We start from the raw sequence: 18,873 nt of genomic DNA, 5'->3' as shown, positions 1-18,873 counted from the left end.
GAACAAGAAAAGAGAAAATGAATTTTATTTAAAGCTTCACAGAGAAATCTGTTTCCCACTATAACAGCTCCCTGGTGTGTGAAGGATCACACTCAATGAGTAAGTTGATCAGCAAAACATGCCATTGAGACAAGCACAGCAAATTAGTAATGGCCTTGTCTTGAAGAATCAAAGCCTGACTGGAGTGCTCCTAGCCTAAAGCTGTCCTTACCTCTACAGAACAACTGCCCCAGAATAAGGCCAACAGCCATAAAGTACACCCTTAGTGCCGGTGCATCTGTGCAGACTGGAGAGTAGGGGCTTTCAATGCCTTTACCCTCTAAGTACCTTCCCAGCTGTAGCCAGCTTTCCACCACAGCTCCTGCTATATGGAATAACCAGCTAGACCAGTGGTTGGGTGCCGTACAGCTACACTAGATAGTCTCCAGCTAAAAATCCTTCTAGACAATCTTAAAATCATATAAGATAATCTGCTCCTCACACCTCTTTTCCCCATACAATGTCCTGAGCCACCCATTCTTGCCACTTGCCTTGTGCCAGCCCTGTTGCTATCTACCTTGAGACCCAGCTCAGGTAGTTAAATGGGCAGAAAACACTTCCGTCTATCTATGGATTTACTTTACTGCCCTTTTAATTCCCTAAACCAGCTCACCATGTGTGCAGGCAAGCAGCAATGCAAAAGAGGTTGTGTACAGAATAAGGTGTAATCATATACTTAACCACAATTAATTACAACAGCTAGGTATATATTATGCTCAAGTATTAATAAATTTAATATACAGAATGATACAGAGAGGGGAGAACAGGACAATTTCACTATTCTGGTGTTAACTAGCCTCTGGATTGACTATAAACCATGTCCTTGCTTGCATGTATAGCAGGGTTTGGTAATCCTGATACAGTCACTTATGCTGCTGGCAATGCTGTATTAATAATGAGGAAGAAAATATTCTACTTCAAGGTACATAAAGGCCCATTGTAAAGTAGTAGCCTAAATATGATCGTGCTTGAATTAGTCCACTGATTTTCCTTTGTAAAGTGACCAGCTCTGTACAGTACAAAACCAAAGAAAGACATAGCTGGCAATTACTCTAAACACTTGCACCAACTGGGCTCATTAAATGTAATTGGGAGGCATGTAAATGATATTCTTCCATTAAACTGGCTCAATTATTCAGAGTTGGTGTGTCAAGCTTTTAGCCAGCTATGAAGGCAGCATTTGTGGATGCTTTTTTTGAGAGAAATTTATAAAGGGGAGTAAAAAGTATACTGCTTTGTAACTGCATGTTGTGCCAGACCAAAATGAGCACTCAATCAAAAAAGACTCTTTAAAAATTGGGTTGCTCCTGCATTCTTTTAAAGGTCTGGTTTTATACACAAGGATTTCAGCGGTGTAACTAAATTATCCTCTCCCTCTGAAATCAGTTCTCAGCCTTCATACACTGCTTTAAGACCTCAATCTTAAAACCTTGGCCAGATTCTGCTCTAGGATTTGCATGAGGCTCCACTGCATTGGAGGGGAGACATGACTCTAACTTTGCATTCTGACTGGGGGTGTTACTCTTCCCCAGTTTTCAGACTAAAGGAAATGAGTAATTCAGGGGTGGGAACACTTCTGCCTCTACTGGCCTTTAATCCCAAGGCCATTATTTACTGAATGAGGCTCTCTGGTTTGAGAGGAGCACACATGGGAAAGCTCCTTCCAAAAACAAGACTTGGAGCTAGATATGCTGACTGCAGATATGTTGATTGCAGTTTTCAAGGAGCACCAAGGATATAAGCATGCCTGCTCCATTGGGTTTAAGTGGATTTGGGAACAACATGCCCTAAGGTCTCTGAATATCCCAGGTGGGAACCAGAAGATTCTTTTCTCCCATAAGCTAACTATTCACCTTTCTACATGTTCTGTTTGTCTCCTTAAACAACTTTAAAAAGCCCTTCAGCATATCACCTCAGCATGTGGAGATGGAAAACTGCAATAGCAAGGTGTCACAGGAAGGGGAGAATAAGATTACCTTTAATAGGACCACTGTAAACCTTACTGCCTGCAGCAGTTCTTTCACACCTCTGCTACTGGATACAGCATTTTCTGGCTGTGGGCTTAAGGCAGACTTCATATACCCTGCTGAATGGAACAACCTTAATTTCTGTCAGCCTCCCTGAATTAGTTCCAGATTTATTCTGAGGCAATCTGGTCCTAACTGTCTGAAAACAAGTGAGTTTGTTGCACACTGGGAATTTTCAAAGGTGACACATCCCTCAGTTTTCCTTTCTGACTAACATTTGGCAAAATGTAACTGTGAAAACTTTTTAATTTGAGACAAATTGTTTGTTATTTGTTCCAAGCTACATATTAAACGTCAGTGACAAAAGTTTCCATACAGCCTTTGTGGGCTCACATGCATAGCTACTCTATGACCTACCCCAAGGAACAGCCTTGGAGCTTGGAAAAGCTTAAATCCACTGAGGCAAGGGGGTGAAAACACAGCTGGTCCCAGCAGCTTCTGTTGCTGCAGTAAATCCCACTGTGCCCTTCTGCATGTCCCTTCAGCCTTAAAGTCTTTTGAGGTGAAACCATGAGCTCTCCTTCTCAATGCAGTTCTCTTTTGGCACTAAAAAAACACTCTGAGGCAAGGACAGTTTGGTATATTTTCCTTGTTTACTCATCAACCTCTTAAAAAATTAAGTTATTAATCAAATAAACATTCACCTCCACTGCATTAAGGCTTTCTGGCCAGAAAGTCACATAGGTGGTTATTTCAAATATGACTCTGCTTCCTTTGAATTTTGGAAAAAAAAAAACAAAACAATTTGAAGTATGGACATGGATAAATGCACCTTGTGATAATTACTGCCTAGCATTACACTTTTAAAGCAGTCGGCTGAGCTTCTAGTTTGAATTTCACTAATTTGCTTGCTTGATCCAAAACAAAAGAAAAAAGAAAAAGCAACTCCCCTCCACCACACATACACACTCTCATCATGTAGTTTATCTGAGATCTACACATAAAGTAAAGCATTGCTTGAAAGAAGGAAGAGAAGTTTGCAGCAAAATTGTTTTGTAACAGATGTATCAATGGAAAAAGTTTGTAACTGGGAGTGTTCTCTCTTTCCGTGTCTCGAAGTTGCTATTAGTGCTGGTCTTTAGGGTGTAGCTTTCCTCTTGGGCTTCTGTGTTTGTTTTACGTATTGCTTTCCTCTTCCTTTTGGTCAGAAGCCTTTTTATGATCAAGCAAGATAATACTGAGCAGCAGCACCGAATCTGCAGGACAGAATGAGCCTTTGCTTTAAATATCCAAGAGACAAATGGAGGTAAGTAGAAACAAACGGATTAAGCTTTTTGGGCTTGGGAATTACTGTCAGTTCATTATTCAGCAGTTACTAATGATTAGTACATTGGATTTGTTTTGTGGGTTTTTTTTCCCCTATTTGACTGTTATGTTAAGAATTTAACTAAAGTCTTGTATGGAAATACACTGAAGTTGTAATTGTGTTTGGCCTTTGGTAGGGATTACAGAGTTGGTTAGAACAGAAATCCTTTAAGCAGGGTTTCCTAGGCCTTCATGGCAGACCTGAAACACATTTTCCCTTCTCCTTTTCCCTCATCTTGCAAAGCGTCTCTGTTTTTCTGATTCAGTGTTCACACTGTACCTAATAGGAGAGATATCCTGCTCCTATTATCTTCCTGTATTTCATATATATTATAGAGGTTGTATTTGCTCAGCTGTATTGGATCCTATTATAAAAGCAGGGTGCAGAGGGCAGTTTCTGGATGCACAATGAATCTCTGTAACTAATAAAATACAGCACCTGCTCTGCTGCAAGTATCAATGTGAAGGCAGAGTTGATAGGGTAAGTGATCCCACTTCATAATCCTATAAGGTTGACACAGTTTGGTGGTAGCGCCTAAAAAAAGAGATACTCAGAGGTAAGCTGGACTTTGAGATAAATTGAAAATGGTGTATTTAAAGGAAAATTACTCAGTACAGAGTTTGATGACATGCAGCTCTTTTACTCATAGGTTGTCATATCTGGCAGTTAGGTGGATGAAAACTCTTTATTTATTGTGTTGTACAAAGGTGGTGAATAGTTTAGAGAAGCAAGGGGTGCATGTGCAAACAAGAGTCCACATGTGCATCAAGAGCAGGCAATAAAAGACTAAATATTCTTGACACCCCTTCTGTCTGTTTTCTAAATTATCTTTTAATAATCCAGAAATTTACTGAGATGGAGTTGTTTGGGTTTTTTTTCTGTACCGTTCAATAAATACTTCTAATGTCAAACCTCAAGTTACATTAGCTTTGCATGCACACCTATGTTATGTTTCTGGTCTTCAACTGCGCTATTACGGTTTTTAGAGCCAGGTTTTCAGACTCAATTGCCAAAAAAGAAAACATTGTTATTTACTGTTTTGTGATCATTCAATCCTATGTCTATTTGAAAGTTTTCAAGGAAAATATTGACAGCAAACAATTGCAGGTTAGATAACACAAAGCTGGTTCATATAAGAAATAGAATTAATAGTTTTTAGAATTGACAAACTTTTTAGTTTAGTCTCTTCTGTTCACATAGACCAGACACTATGCTCCCTCCTGTTGTGAAGTACCAGAAAGCAGAGTTGCATTTTGGTGCATGAAGGATATGTAACATATCACAGGATGCTAGCTCTGTGACAGTGTTAGAGAAAAACATCCTTGAACTGGGGATATATGAGTTAGCTTTCTGTTGGTCACATTACCTCTGACTTCTGTTCTCCTCCTGTCTGACCTCCTGTCCAGTGCAGAGCCGAAGCTTCTTGGGGCAGAGACCTTCCCTGACTCGGTGTTCATATATTGCTTGCAAGTGTCTTGCTCTTACATGGCAGCACAGCAAAGATAATAAATCAGATGCACTGGATTTATTCATCCCTTCCCACAGCAAAAAGCTCACTAAAGTTGATGGAAGCTATTACATGGTAGTCGCAGATTTCAACATATGACTGTCGGTTCATTGCTTTCATGGAAACACTGAGTTAAACTGCATTTATGTTGGCAAACCCATGCTCAGAGAGCTGAGTCACTCTGTGCAGAGCGCAGCTATGACTGCTTTTGAACATTTTCTTTTCCAAAGTACATTCTTCCTCTTCCACCAAAGGCTTCGCTATGCTTCTTGCTGCAGATGTTTGCTTTTCCTACACTGCACTGAGACAAAAACAGGCAGTCACACTTCCAAGCTACCAGGCTGGTGATAAGGGAAGAGAGCAAAAGTCCTGTGTCAGGAACAAACCCAAACAACAGGCCTGGGTTATGTTTATAACCTCAAACCATTGATACAGACAAAAAAACAGGGATGTAGGATCATTATAAACCTATATACTTACTTTCACTGCCTGATTTTAAACTCACTTATACCAGTGAGTATTTTTACTGGCTTTTCAGTTTCTCTTTTTGCACAACTTGAAATACTGCCCACAGCCTGTGTAAAAATCCAAAGGGGCAGGTTTTGGATGCATGGAAATAACCTGTTGCAGTCATCAAAGCTACATCGAGGTACTCAGAGTGAAATAAGACCAGTCACCCCTTCTGTCCTGATCTCTCAGCTGGAGCACAGACCTTGGAATTCAGCTGTTAGCAGTTACTACTCACAAGTCCCTCTGCTTGATTATTCTAGCTGGATTTTTAAAATAAAAAGACAGACTCATGCTAACTGTACAATCCAGAAGTTAAGAAAAATAATACACAAAGAAGAATGCACAAAACAATATGCACCTGTAAAATAAAAATGTGCTGGGAATCGGTGGAGAACGATGAGAAGGAAACATTAGAGCAGCCAACTATTAAATAAAAAAAGCCAGCATAATACTAAACAGTCACGGGAAGATAAAAAAATAGAATAAAACCACTTTGAAAACCTCTCAATTGGAAGGCACTGCAGAAGAGCCGACTGGTCCCAAAGAAAGCTGTAAGAAGGCATAATGAGGTCTGCAGACAAATGTGAACAGGAGATATCTTAAAAACAGGGGGAAAATATTCCTGTAAGTAACGTCTGAAATGGCAGAAAATAAAATGCTTTCAAAAGAAAAACAATGGGAACAGGCAAAAACTAAATATTAAAATGATTTGTCCAGTTTCTTCTAACCACAGCTTGATATTTGACAAGAATTTAAATTATTTTTCAAGCTTATTTAAAACAAAAAAAGGTTTGCTTTCCCATCCCCTCAATTAGAGAAAAATCATCCCATGATTTTATGTTGAAAATTAGCTGATGAATGTCATATCATATATCACTGCTTCTGTACCTGACAGGAATCAAAGCAGAGATTTTGAAAGGCAAGTATCTTTGAACTGCTAATTTTTCTTAACGAAGAAAGTGTTTCAGTAGTTATTTCTTAATGGAAATTCTGCTTTTACCTGAAAGGCTTTTCTGCTACCTTATTCCTGGACGATATGAAGCTATGTTGAAACCAAGAGTAATCTATTTATATCTGATTATACTGTGATGTTTAAAAAAAGTGGGGAAAATGTACAGTGTTTCTTGCATATTGAAAGCTTCTGGTGATTTGTTGAGAAATACTGGCAAAGGTAACTCACAGATATTTTGTTCTTTTGGACACATGCGCAGACATTAAAAAACGTATGTGAAAGTTCTGAGTGTGAGAGTAGGATTTTAGTTCAATTTCTTTGCCCCCAGGAATTTCTTCTCTTAATTTCTTCTTCTTTAACTCTCTCTTTGGGGCTTCATGCTGAGAGAGATTTAAAATACCCAGACAAAAGCTTTACTCAACCAAATCTACACAGACAAGAGCAATTACCAGTCAGGAGAATATGTCATAGGGAGAGGAAAATAATGAGTGGTAGGCCAGCAGTTTAACGCTGACTCTAATTCCATCATATTCAAGTACTTTGGGTAAGGTTCAAAGAAAACAAAAAAAAAAACCAAAACAAAAGCAACAGACAACAAACACCCAGACTGCAGTGCAACCCCTAAGAGCCTCAGATCTTTTGTCTTGCATGCTTCCCAAATTTTAATGCTTCTTAAGTGATGCCAAAAAGTGAAACTCTAGGAGTCCTGGGTGAGGAAGCAAGTAGTATGTATGTGTCTGCTCTGCTGGGCACAGGGAATTTTGATCTGCCAGGGATGAGGTTGTTCAGTATAGTCAATATCTGTCAGGCTATATCTTGCAAATTAGGAAACTTCAGACTAGAAAAATACTGGAATATGAGGTTGTGAAGAAAGTCAAACTGATGTAGAGAGCTGCTGGTAAGTCAGGAATTGATGGTAAACCTGCAGTACCTGATATGGATAAACAAGTTTTATACTATCAATCACTGGAATTTCCCAGGATTAAATGAAGCAGATTCAGAAATTAAAATAAATAAATAGGAAAAAGAATTAATATTCTCCGATTTATATTCCATGAACTCAAGAAGGGGATACAAGCTTTGTGCTGGCTCCTCAAACTGTATAAGAGCGCAAGTTAAAGAGGGTAGATTCTCATTTTCCTTAGAGCTGCTTTAATACAACTTTACACATACATGCTGAATAAGAATGACAGTCCTATTAACTAGTTCCATTGCTGGCTTTTCCTTCATCTTCCTGTGAAGTACAGAATTTTGGAAAAATGTTTAAAACATACTATAAGTAGTACAATTCAGAAACTGAATAAATGGTAACACCCAAGAGTCAGTTACTCTTCATAAGGAAATATGAAGGCATTCAGAGACTGCCATGCAGCAGAGCCCAGGATGATCTCTGAAATGGCCTCTTCTGTGAAAAACTCTTCCTGTTATTTTATCTCATCCATTTACAGGCATTCTTCCTTTCCAACCACTTGCAGTCCCTACAAGAGTGTTTAGGAATTGTGTTGACTGGGATTAAGAAGTGGACATTTGAGATTAAAAAAAAAAAGTCCATAATGTGATAATGGTATGTTTATGTGTTTCTGTTACTCTAGCACTGACTGGTTGAACCCTATGTGGGTGCCAGCTTGATAGCACTGGTAGGATGCTAGGTTGCAGGAAGCAATTTGGTGCCATTCCCAAGAGCTACTGGGAAGAAGTAACTGGACCTGAAGTGTGGAAGAGAGTTGCTGAGGAACATATGGCAACCTTCTAGGAGAATACTACAGTCATTAGTAATGGCTGTGGCACTGAGCTGTGGGGTTTTTGGGAGGCACTTTAACCCCCTCCATAAAAACCGTGCTCAAGGATGAAAAATAGAAGTAAAAGGAGGACGCACCAAACACAGAGTTCAGTCCATTTTACCTTATACCTTGGGTGGGCAAAGAAGGAGCTGAGCAGTCTCAGTGAAATCAGTAATAAACCATGGCGAAAGAACTTCTCAGTATGTGCATGGGAAATAGCAAAACAATGAAACGTGAAGGCAGTAGAGTAACTTTACTGTAAACTCTGAAATTATGTATGCTGGGAGAGGCTGAGGACAGTTAAAGGGAGTGAAGATGGGATGTATAAAGGGTTATGGCCATACTTAATCTTTGTACAGATTAAAAAGCCCTGGTATGTTAATTAAAGCAAGCGCCAGTGGGTGAGCAACATCCTCTGCTAGGATGTGGACTGTCTGGCCTGCGTAGATTGGAAGCAAACACTCCCATCCCTGTCACAGTGCAGTATCTCTTGGAGAATTGTAGGCTGATCACATTTGTTACAATTCAGATTTAAAGGCAACTGCATAAGTGCATCAGACCAAAAATCCCATCTAGCCAAAATTCATCTGTGCACATTACCAATAACAACCTTACAGGCAGAAGTTAGCATGTAACTCCCATTTTCCAGGGCTGAGATTTGCATGTCCCCAAAGGATCATCATGTTTCCTTGAAGCATTAGTAAACCACACAGTGGATGTGTTGGACATCAGATTAACCAGATAGAAAGAGGCTACTAGCCAAACAGTTGTATTTTTTGTGAAGTACATATTTTACTTTTTACCTAATGATGGCTAACTCTGGAATATCCATCACTGATAATGTTGAAAAACAGGTTAGACAAACCAGAGAGAAGTGGTGCAGGTAAAGATGAACTTGCCATGGGGCAGCAGATGGACCAGGTGACTTTTAAGGGGCCTCCCAGTCTCAATTTTCTACAGTTTCTCTAATTTAATGCTTCTGTTTCACTGGCTAGACAGCTGGTCCTGTATTAGTCAACAGATAACAGAAGTGATGCAGGATGGCTTAGCTGAGGCCAGTTTGGAGTGTTTGCTTTCATTTTATGAGCAGTCATCCAGCTCTGGAGGAGAGCTAACAGGCTACATGGACAGCCGGCCTTTGTCTGTGTTTTCAGACAGCTGAAAAAGCTGAAATCTGTCCCAGCAAAACAGAGGTTGTGCATGCAAACACTAACCATTTTAGAGCTTTTTACACGGTTGCCTACATTAGTCTGTGATACCATTTGAATGACATGTATTCCTCCATTGTATTGGTATTGCTATCACAATACTAACTTTTAAGTGAGGAAATGGACTTTTGTATGTTTGGAGGCAGAAATTATAAAAACTAGAATAAAAAGATATCAGTTTCTGACCTTACCTTCCAGCTGAGCCCTGAGAACTTCAGTCTCTTATGAAAGGCTGGCATTGGCATGTTCAAGCATGACCCAGGCTAATGCAGTTAACCCTCAATTTTTAAGTATATCATGGCCCTGTCTGTTTGCAACTTACTGAGCTCACCAGTTTCAGGTATGGAGGCTGTCTGGAAACGATGCAGCACTTGTCTGTGTGTTACTCTCAGCACTGGGAAAAGGAGCAAGGGCTTTGCCATTCTGCTCCCATGGTGCTCTGGGTGAAGTCAGTTGCCCAGTGGGAGGGAAATGATTTCTTTCAAAAGCTGTTCCTTAGCAGAAAGACCAAGCCATAAAGCAGGGATTTAGCTTATCCAAGCCTGGTTGCTTTCCTTGTACGCTGACACACACTTAGAGCCCTACTTCCTGCTCCGTCCCAGGGATGTGCTCAGCAGCCTGTGCACCTTCTCCTCCTCAAAGCTTTGCTTCAAGTTGGAGCACTGCTACACATTGATTTCAGCTTGGCTACCAGCTCTGCAGATTCAGGAGACACAATTTCAGATGAACGCAGACTGATGGTTTGGTTGCTGGGGTTTTTTTTTAGTATATTCTTCTGTGTCTAAATTTTGTTCCTCCTGAAATACAAAAGGTTTTGCATTTTAGATATTTGATTTAAAAATTTTAACCTCTGAGTAAGTTACACCTTGCAAAACTAGCCTGGTGACATAAGTTGGTCAGCTAAACAGCAGAAGATCCAAAATGTCTAATATTTTCCGGTGTGCCAAACGGATAGCCAGACATTTTGGGGACAGATTTGCCATGGCTTCAAGCCTAGTTCTGCAAGTGCAGGTCATGCTACATCTACTCCAGGTACTCTGAAATCCCTGTGTCCCTGCCCTTAATGCACTTGGTATCCCAATCTGGTATTCCTTCTTGCAATTGTGCTATTATTTTTGGCAGACATACAACAGGTTTCAGTTTCCCCGAATTCTGCCTGTTGCACATGCATTTAATAAGTTCAGGAGTTCTGTTAACAGACTGAAAGTCCTGGATTTAGAGCTGTCTATCACAAAACAAATAATCTTGAAAACGTGTGTATTTGAACAAGAAGAGCCAAGTCCTCATCTGGCAAGGGAGCTTTCATCTCCCCACAGCAGTCTTTCTCCAGACTTACAGTCTCAATTATACACAGAGGAAACCTAAAATTTATCTGAGGCAGAAAATACCTGCATTTTAGCTCTTCACTGCTAAGAAATATATACATCTGCTCCCATTATTCCAGAGGGGTTGGTTTGTTGTTGGGTTTTTTTTAAATCATCCCCTGGTTTTGTTTTAAGGTTGGGTTTTTTTGGAGCTGAGGTTCATAATAAATCAAAACCTGTGAATAGAGTTCAGTTCAGATTCACATGTTGAGACATGGGTCCGTCTTAAGTATGTGCAGGAGTCAAATCATGTCCATGTAAGGGGATTGGCAGTAGCTTTGGAAATATCTGTCCTCTTTCCCAGTGTGCACTCATGAGCCATACTTACAGCTGACTTCTTTTATAAAATCAAATAAACATTTTGTCTGCAGGCATCAGATATTGTCTCAATAACCATCCCTATATCAGTGTGCTGCTGCATAGGATGGGAAGTGAGGCTCTGAAATATGTTCTGTGGTTTGAGTGTCTTACACTGTTAAGATTCATGGTACTATTAGAAGATACTTTTTCTCTCTCTCTCATCTTTTGCTGAACAAAGCCAAACAAGTGGTAATTACAGTTCTCTGTTATCCTGCTCTTTTCTCATACTTGTGCAGTGTTTTCAAAATCAATGCTTGCATTTTGTCAGTCATCATTAAACTGTTTTTCAGAGCTCTAAATCTCTTGATTTAGAGATTGCCCAAGTTGATGAGGTAATCAAGAACCAAACCGCTTCAGGCACTGATGGCTCAGCTGCATGCACAGAAACACACAAATATTACTTTCCCATGAAGCCCTTGCCACCAGTCCCAGCCTGTGGCTGATACTCTTCTACCACACCCACAGCTCTGTCCCTGAGCTTCTCCTCACTTTAATGAGTTCACTTTGCCTTCTGGAGTATATTCTGACTCACCCTTTGCCTCTCTTTACTCATTCAAAGTATATGCTTGTGCCATGTTAACTGCATTAGCTGTATTGCCCCAGGGAACAAGCTAGTGACTGCTTTCTGCTGTGCTGGGGGCATATGTGAGCTTTGCAGCCTTGTCACCAAGCCAGAGAGACACATGCCCAGGTTTCTGCCCCACTGTGTGCCACCCCACCCCCATTATTAATAAGGTGTACCTTATTACATGTTTTTGTTAAGCCACTAATACAGCAGCAGTTTTAGCAGGTCTCCGTACATTAGATTAGGATTGATCCTAATGTAATGCTAAAGCAGTGCTCAGGCAGGACAGGCTTTCAGGTTTTGATGGCCATCTGTGTTTCCAGGTTCTGGTAAGAAAAAGGTATTGAAAAAGCATTTGCAACAATTTATAATCTACTTTTGTGATAGGTCAGATAAACATCTGAGCACGTTTGTTGAAGCAAACTGTCATTCTGAACAGCTGAAGGTTTAGCCATCCCCAGAGTAGAGTCCATCAATCCTACAGATGTGGCAAACTGCCAGACAGCTGCATGTGTGTCATTTTGATGGTCATACAGGAATGCTCTAGGGGCAGGAGAGCATTAATGGTGGATCTCTGAACTCCCAAGTGTCTCATTTTTGAGCTTCTGATGGCAATATAGTTCTTCCATTTTCACTTTGTTCTTAGAAGAGAAAGAGCTTCACTCTTCTTTTAAGCCGTCTAAGGAAACTCCTTGCAACATAGGTGTATATTACCCTTTCCCAAGGAAAACAATCTGTCTCAGAAAAATAAATACTGAAATCTATTTAGCAGTGCCCCTCATGTATATCTCTCTCTCTTCTTCTCTAAATATTAGTTCATAAAACAGCTTTCTGTTTTCTGAACTAGAGCAATTTCATTGCCATAATCCAGGTAGCATAGATTTTTTTTCCTGTAGGGATGCACTAATGCTAATCTGCAAGAGTGGAAGGCAATTGGCTATCCTAACAAATTACTTTTGTCCTTGGATAAAACAACACAGTAAAAGACAGTGCCCCTAGCTAATTGGAAACACTAGACAGATATCCATAATGTTCTATATGTGAAGTCTGGTGTTGGAGATGTTATTAACATTCAGTTTAACTCCTGCAAAATTAAAACTAAGCTTCATACTCATTTTCAAACAGAAACCTTCTTGGAAATAACTTGACATGGTGTTTTGAAAGATGTCAAGAGATCACCTCTTCATAATGACCAGGGAGATATGGATCCAAATGATGATATCTGGATATTTATATGAATGACTCTTTTCAGAGCTGCCTGTCACAGCTAACTATATACAATACACACTAAACTTATAAAAACAGAAACACACATCACTTACTCTGCATCTGTCCATGAAAATGGATGGAAGGATACTGAAGTCCAGCAGTCTAGTGTGAAATTTAAGAGCCACTGTGTGAAATACAGCATTTGGTGGACGCTGCCCTTAACTACAGTTAAAACCACTAATGAACTCTTAGTGTACCGACCCATGTGCTGAGGATATTGCACACAATACAGCAGCCAGTCTAGACACTATTTCTGCATTCACCACCTCTTCCACTAAAGGAGAGAGTTAGGGTTAAGACAGTGGATTTAAAGGTTTTAGTTTCAATCATCAGGCCTGATATAGGTACAGAGCACAGTCATCATGGATCACATCCCTTACTTGGAGATTATCCCTATTCATTACAACCCACACTGGCACTTATTCCATCTCATAACAGCTTGCATGCACATGCTTGACCAACCAGTCACATGCAGCCTCACACTAGGTTATGCAGCTGAAGCTGCTCAGCCAGAGCTATACAGATCATCCTTGACTGATAAAAGGAAAGTAAAATTTGGAAAAAGAGTCCTATAGAATTTGCGAATTTAGTTTATCTTCAAAGAATGGTGTGACAAGATTGCCATTCAGCCAGCCTGTACAATGGCAAATCAGTGGGTACACGGGGTGCAAGACCAGGGACATGGAGACAGGACAACTGGAACATGCAGCTCTTCCAAGGCTTGAAGTGCAAATTTCCTTGTCACATCTGATCAGACCAAAAAAAGCTCTTCTCAGCCTGTGAACCCTAGTGCCCAGTGAGCAGACAGCGTGCCAGATCTAGGCCAAAGTGAGAAAGCAGCATCTGCCAACATATTTGCAAGAACTGTTGTACCCACAGCTGAGTTCAGTACAAATACTGGGGGGGAGGGGGGGGATGGGAGGAAGAAGTGGAAAAAAGCAATTAGCATCTAACAACTGGCTCTTGGTAGAGTCACCTTCAGACTAGTCAGGCACAAGCCTACTTAATCTGCCTGCATTTCCAGAGCACTGATCACTATGTATCTTTTTGCATCATGGCCGTCCATCACACCACCAGTTTCTCATCTGAATACTGCCAACAGCACTGTGAGTAGCCTAGGGTTGAAACTCCCTCCTTCTCCCTCTGCATCTTATTATTTAAGTTGCTGGTGGCAAAGAAAAGGAAAGTGGCTGTGTCCATAGTGACATTAGCAGAACTGTCAGCTTAATCAATGCTGATCCTTCCCCCCTCAGCCCTTCTTCTCTGCTGCTCCTTTTTGAGGCAGCAGGAGATCCCTATAAATTCACGAGTGTTCTGAATCATCCAGAAATACTGCTCATTTTCCAGTAAGCCTTGGTAACCTGACTGCATTCAAGTCCCCCCTCAGCCACCCGATGTCCCCCAAGCAGAGCCATTGCCAGGGGTCCTGGAGCCCATGTTTCTCACCTGGTCAGCAGGAACTTCTCTGGCAGCAAGCTGGCAAAACAAGGAGTTCTTCTGCTCTCTGCAGATCAATTATGGGGAAAACAGGATTACAACAATACTAAAGGCAGAACAGATCACCTGAAAGGCCAGGTGCTTTGAGAGACCTTTCCACAACCAAAGAAACTGTTGATTTTCCAAAAGCTAGGAAGCTGGGATGTTTGCAAATAGTCCCTAATATTTTCAATTTCAACAAAACATGCTTTTTCAGTTTGGAAGGAGCAGGCAAACCTCCACAAGCAATGCTGGTTATTGCCACCTAAGCCATTACTGAGCGATAGTGCAGTCTGTAGAGGGGAACGAAGCCACAGACAATACTTTCTAATGCAAACTGCAGAGGATTCACCATGAGGTGATCCTCCTGGACTCCAGATGCCCCATTAAGTCAGGCAGAACCAGCAGGCATATGCATGTGAGTACAGAGTACAGAGCAGCAGCTGCCACTGCTGCCTTTCAATGTCATCAGGACTTCAGTAGGACAGGGAATAAAATCAGCCTCTCCACCTCATCCAGACCCTTACCACCTTGTCTCAGCAGCATACCCTTGTTTTTTGATAATACAGTTGTAAGCAATGACTTACAGAGGCAGCTTGTTTGATATTTTTGTTTGTGTAGGGTTTAATTATTTTTTTAAGACAATTTTCAGAAACAGGGATTTTATATTTTTTCTCTTTAGTTCACCAGACCGACACACCAATTCGTGATGTCTCCTGTTTGATACAGTATGTCAGTCAGCTGGAACTAGATTCCACATAACAAAGCATTAATAATGCAATTGTAGAGGAAGCATCATAGCAAAGATAGACATTCTTGGAAAACTAGTATTCAAAATGTTTCAGCATCTGTAATTCTCCCTCTTTGTCTTGTATCTTGCAAGTTTGGTGTATGGTGTTTGCACAGCCTCATCTCTCTCTCACACTGCTTCTACCACTTGTCAGCACATTTTGGTTCTCAGCCTATGGCTGAGATCACTCCTCCCTGTTGTCATCTGACATTCCCTAGAGTTGTCTGGAAGAGGATATCTTGAGCACAGTTGATCTGCTCCAGTAGCATTCAGCCACAGGTCCTGAAGAGTCATCACAGCCACTTGATTTGCACATCTGAACCACAGCCAAGGTATTGCATGTGCTAGGGACAGGAGTGGTCATACTTTGAGGCTTGGCACACTCAAATGTTATATTTCCTGCAAGTTGTCTCATCATAACATAGACATGTTCTCACAGTATAGATGTGTTCATTGTAGTGGTAGTAGTAGGGTTGTTTATAAACTTTGTTTTCCACTGTGTCTCCCCATGCTTCTATTCTTTGCAAAACAGTCAAGGAAAATTTAATACTAAGTTGCTGCTCACAAGTTTCCCTAAGACTTTGAGAGTTAGAGAAAGGTTTGTTTCTTTCCTCCCATGACAAAATAACCCCCTCCAAGCAGCACTGCAGCAGTAACATGTTACTGCATTTCAGGAGGACTAATTCCATCTGGTCAGTATTCCCACCAGCGTGGCTGCAGAGCCGTTTAGCATCTGTAGATCACACAGTGATATGAACCTAATCAACTCTGTGTCTCAATTTTCAAATCGCATCGAAAAGCTTATCTTGTCTCCCTTGTCAGTACTGCTTAACTTTCCTCTTCTGCTAAGCTAGTATTTAATTCACGGGCTGAGGCTAGCACTGACAGGCAACATAGTTTGTAAGACTGACCTGGGGCCAGTCTAGAGCTGTAGCACTCTGATCCTAACAGTCCCACAAGCTTGGACAGAACACTATGTCCCAGTTTCCCCATCTTTGACATAAGAGTAATGTTTCTACTGCCAAGGGAGCCTGGAATGATTATGCTCTAGAAATATTCAACACTAAACACTTCTAACAGTTCATTTATCATGTTAATAGAATAATGGCTTGCAGGAGTAAGAGACTTGAGAATAGCCCTAGAGTTACAGGGTTGGGTTGGAGTACAGGACAAATGACTTCTATTCCTGGCTCTTACCGAGGTAACAGGGGAGACCATAGATGAGGTTTTGGCTTCAAACCTCCACCTTTAGAATAGTAAATACAAGTTTTCATTCTATGGAGGCTACATCGTTCTTATTTGTGAGTTTGCAAAGATACCGATTACTGCTACACATACAGTTCTCAGTTTATAAATAAAGGACAAGAAGGAATTACTGCAGTTAGGAGAGGCTTTGCAACACTCACTCAATGTCTGTTTTCTTGTATTTAATGAAATCTTGCACACCAGAATTAATTCAACAAGGGAAATGGCTGTCACAGCCAATGCTGGCTGCACTGACTTCGTTCATGACACTGAGCAAGACAAGTATTACTTGTGTCCCTTTCACTGAAAATAAAGAGAGCACTGTCAGACCTAATACCTGCTAAAAAAAAAAAGTCAGCTTGCCCACAGTCTGGAAAACAAGCTGATGTGCTTTGTGGATTTTTTTGGCTTGCTTTCCAGACAAGTATTTCTACCACATTTCAAAGAGTTAAAGTAGTGCCATGCCTGATCTCCTGCAGAAGTTTTAAAGAAGCATGCAGAAGTGCAACAGATATAATTGATGTCAACTGGTGTGTACAAGCAGAGTCTGTTCCACTGCCTTTCACTGCCCTGCTCCACAGCTGCCTGGATGTGTCTGTGAAATTCCACTCCAAATGCTTTGCTTCTTTTGGTGTTTCCTGTGGAAACATTTAAACAGCTCATCTGCTCTTTGAGCAATTAATGGACTCCATGAAGCATCTGGTGAGTGGAGCTCTATAGGGCCCCTCCTTTGCAGCAGCTCACACCCTGTGGCACACGTACACTTCTGGCCTATGGTCAGTAGGTGACCAGCTGGTGCAAATCACATTCTGTGGAGTTACGCTGACACACAGCAGCTGGCTAGTGCTCTTGTCAGTTTTCATAGGCCTTGATCTCATAGACACATATATTGATTTACAACATCAGTAATGTGGCCTCTCTGTAGATCAATGCCTAGGCCTGCACAAAACATGCTTTTTTTTTCTTTTTTGCAATAATGCAGCTTTATCTGTTAAGAAATAAAGAGGCTGTTCCTGCAGCCCTCTTCATCCTCCCTCTAGACCATATTTTAGACTTAGATCACAGAAGACTTCTTTTTTTTTTACCCAATAGATCAAGAATAGCTGCAGTAGCAAAGACGCCCACTTGAAGATATCAGCTAGGTGCTGGTACTGTAGGTTCAGTGATAAGGAAGTCCTTGGTTAATGCAGAATGTGCCTTGGTGGAGGCGGTTGGACAAGAAGATGGGATTGAGCCATCTCTCTTCTCCCAGTAAAAGACACCCAGTCACAGAGCTCAGGGTTTTGAGGCAATGAAACTAATCAGGGAGTGGGAATCAAAGCCTAATTCTACCAGTTGTATCCTTTTGAAAGCTGGTAGCAATGGTACATCCTTCCCTGCATTATGCTGCTCTCAAGAGTAAGAAAGGGAGCTCCCAGTGGTGCTGCTCAACAGAGCAAGCAACAGTCTGAAGCGTACGTGTACATTCCTGTTCTTTTCAAAGCACTCTACCTGCACAGTCTTATTCATTATTCATGTACATTATACATGTATTAACAATAAATTTGTTGCTGTCTTGCTTTAATTACTATGCTAGTCCTGCTATCCTGCTTGGTTCCACATACAACTTCCTGCTGGAATACTCAATTTTGATAAAAGAACAAGGAGTTTGTAGACCTGCATGATGTCGCTGCTTATCACACAAGAGCAAGGCGAATGGCACCTTCTTCAATAATTATACCTCAGTGCCCTGACCCATCACCATCAGCCTGACCTAGTGCCCTCTGCAGCCAAAAACCTTTTGTGGAAGTGTCGAGAAGCTGCCAAAAGTACCCAGTGAGATTGGCAAATGATTCAGAAACGGCTGCAGGAGTGAGAAATGTTCTCCGCTTGTTTGGAATTCATGAACAGCATTATGAACCAGCAAGTGAAAATGCAATCACCATTATAAGCACTGACATCTAAAGGCACTACCTTTCAGTTTGCAAGGCCCAAGGAGAGCCTTGCAAGGAGAGTGATGAATTAGCTTCCTAGCTCAATAGTGGCAGGGCATGGTGAAACTACGAAGTTTCCATAATACCTGTGTTGCATGAAAGCTTTTGTAACCATAGCTTGTGTAACTTGAAGGTAATGGGAGATGAAGGAAAGAAAAACACGGTGAAAGAAAGCAACTGGTTAGGAGGAAAGCATAAGAAGCAAGGTGTCTCTGGTGGGACAGCAGTGGGAGACTTGTCTCACTTGTGAAAATTATTTCCATTCTCTTTTCTCTTTGGTATGGCACTATTGTCTGTTTTATTCCAGGACTGTCTTCTACCACATAAATTTGTAAAAGGTCCTGTGCAAATGGAATACCAAAATCAGCTGCACCTCCTAGACACCAGTGTAACATCACTGCCCCAAGCTGCAGAGGGAAGGTCTTGCATGAAAAGGAAAGCCAGTAGGATGTGGCATAGAACTGAGGTCCCATGTCAAGGGATGTTTCTGTCCTTCTGTTG

At 41.1% G+C, this 18,873-nt stretch overlaps 1 protein-coding gene across 3 annotated transcripts in view; it reads left to right on the top strand.

Moving 5' to 3' along the window:
- Positions 1-2,943: 2,943 nt before the first annotated feature.
- The window catches only part of LOC133268800 (calcium-activated potassium channel subunit beta-2), a 154,058-nt gene continuing 138,128 nt past the window's right edge, over positions 2,944-18,873 (top strand). For 2 of the 3 annotated variants that reach the window (XM_061452483.1, XM_061452480.1), the window contains exon 1: positions 2,946-3,312. In XM_061452483.1, coding sequence (XP_061308467.1) covers positions 3,275-3,312 — 38 coding nt within the window. In that variant the 5' untranslated portion in view covers positions 2,946-3,274. Of the gene's footprint in view, positions 3,313-18,873 lie in introns of all 3 variants that reach the window. The other variant, XM_061452485.1, reaches the window with a different exon arrangement.

The sequence above is a fragment of the Pezoporus flaviventris genome, unplaced genomic scaffold (assembly GCF_033815535.1).
Source record: "Pezoporus flaviventris isolate CSIRO_AGI_PZ_B2104156 unplaced genomic scaffold, CSIRO_AGI_Pfla_v1 ptg000013l, whole genome shotgun sequence".
NCBI classification, from domain to species: Eukaryota; Metazoa; Chordata; class Aves; order Psittaciformes; family Psittacidae; genus Pezoporus; species Pezoporus flaviventris.
This window is presented reverse-complemented; position numbering and strand designations above follow the sequence as displayed.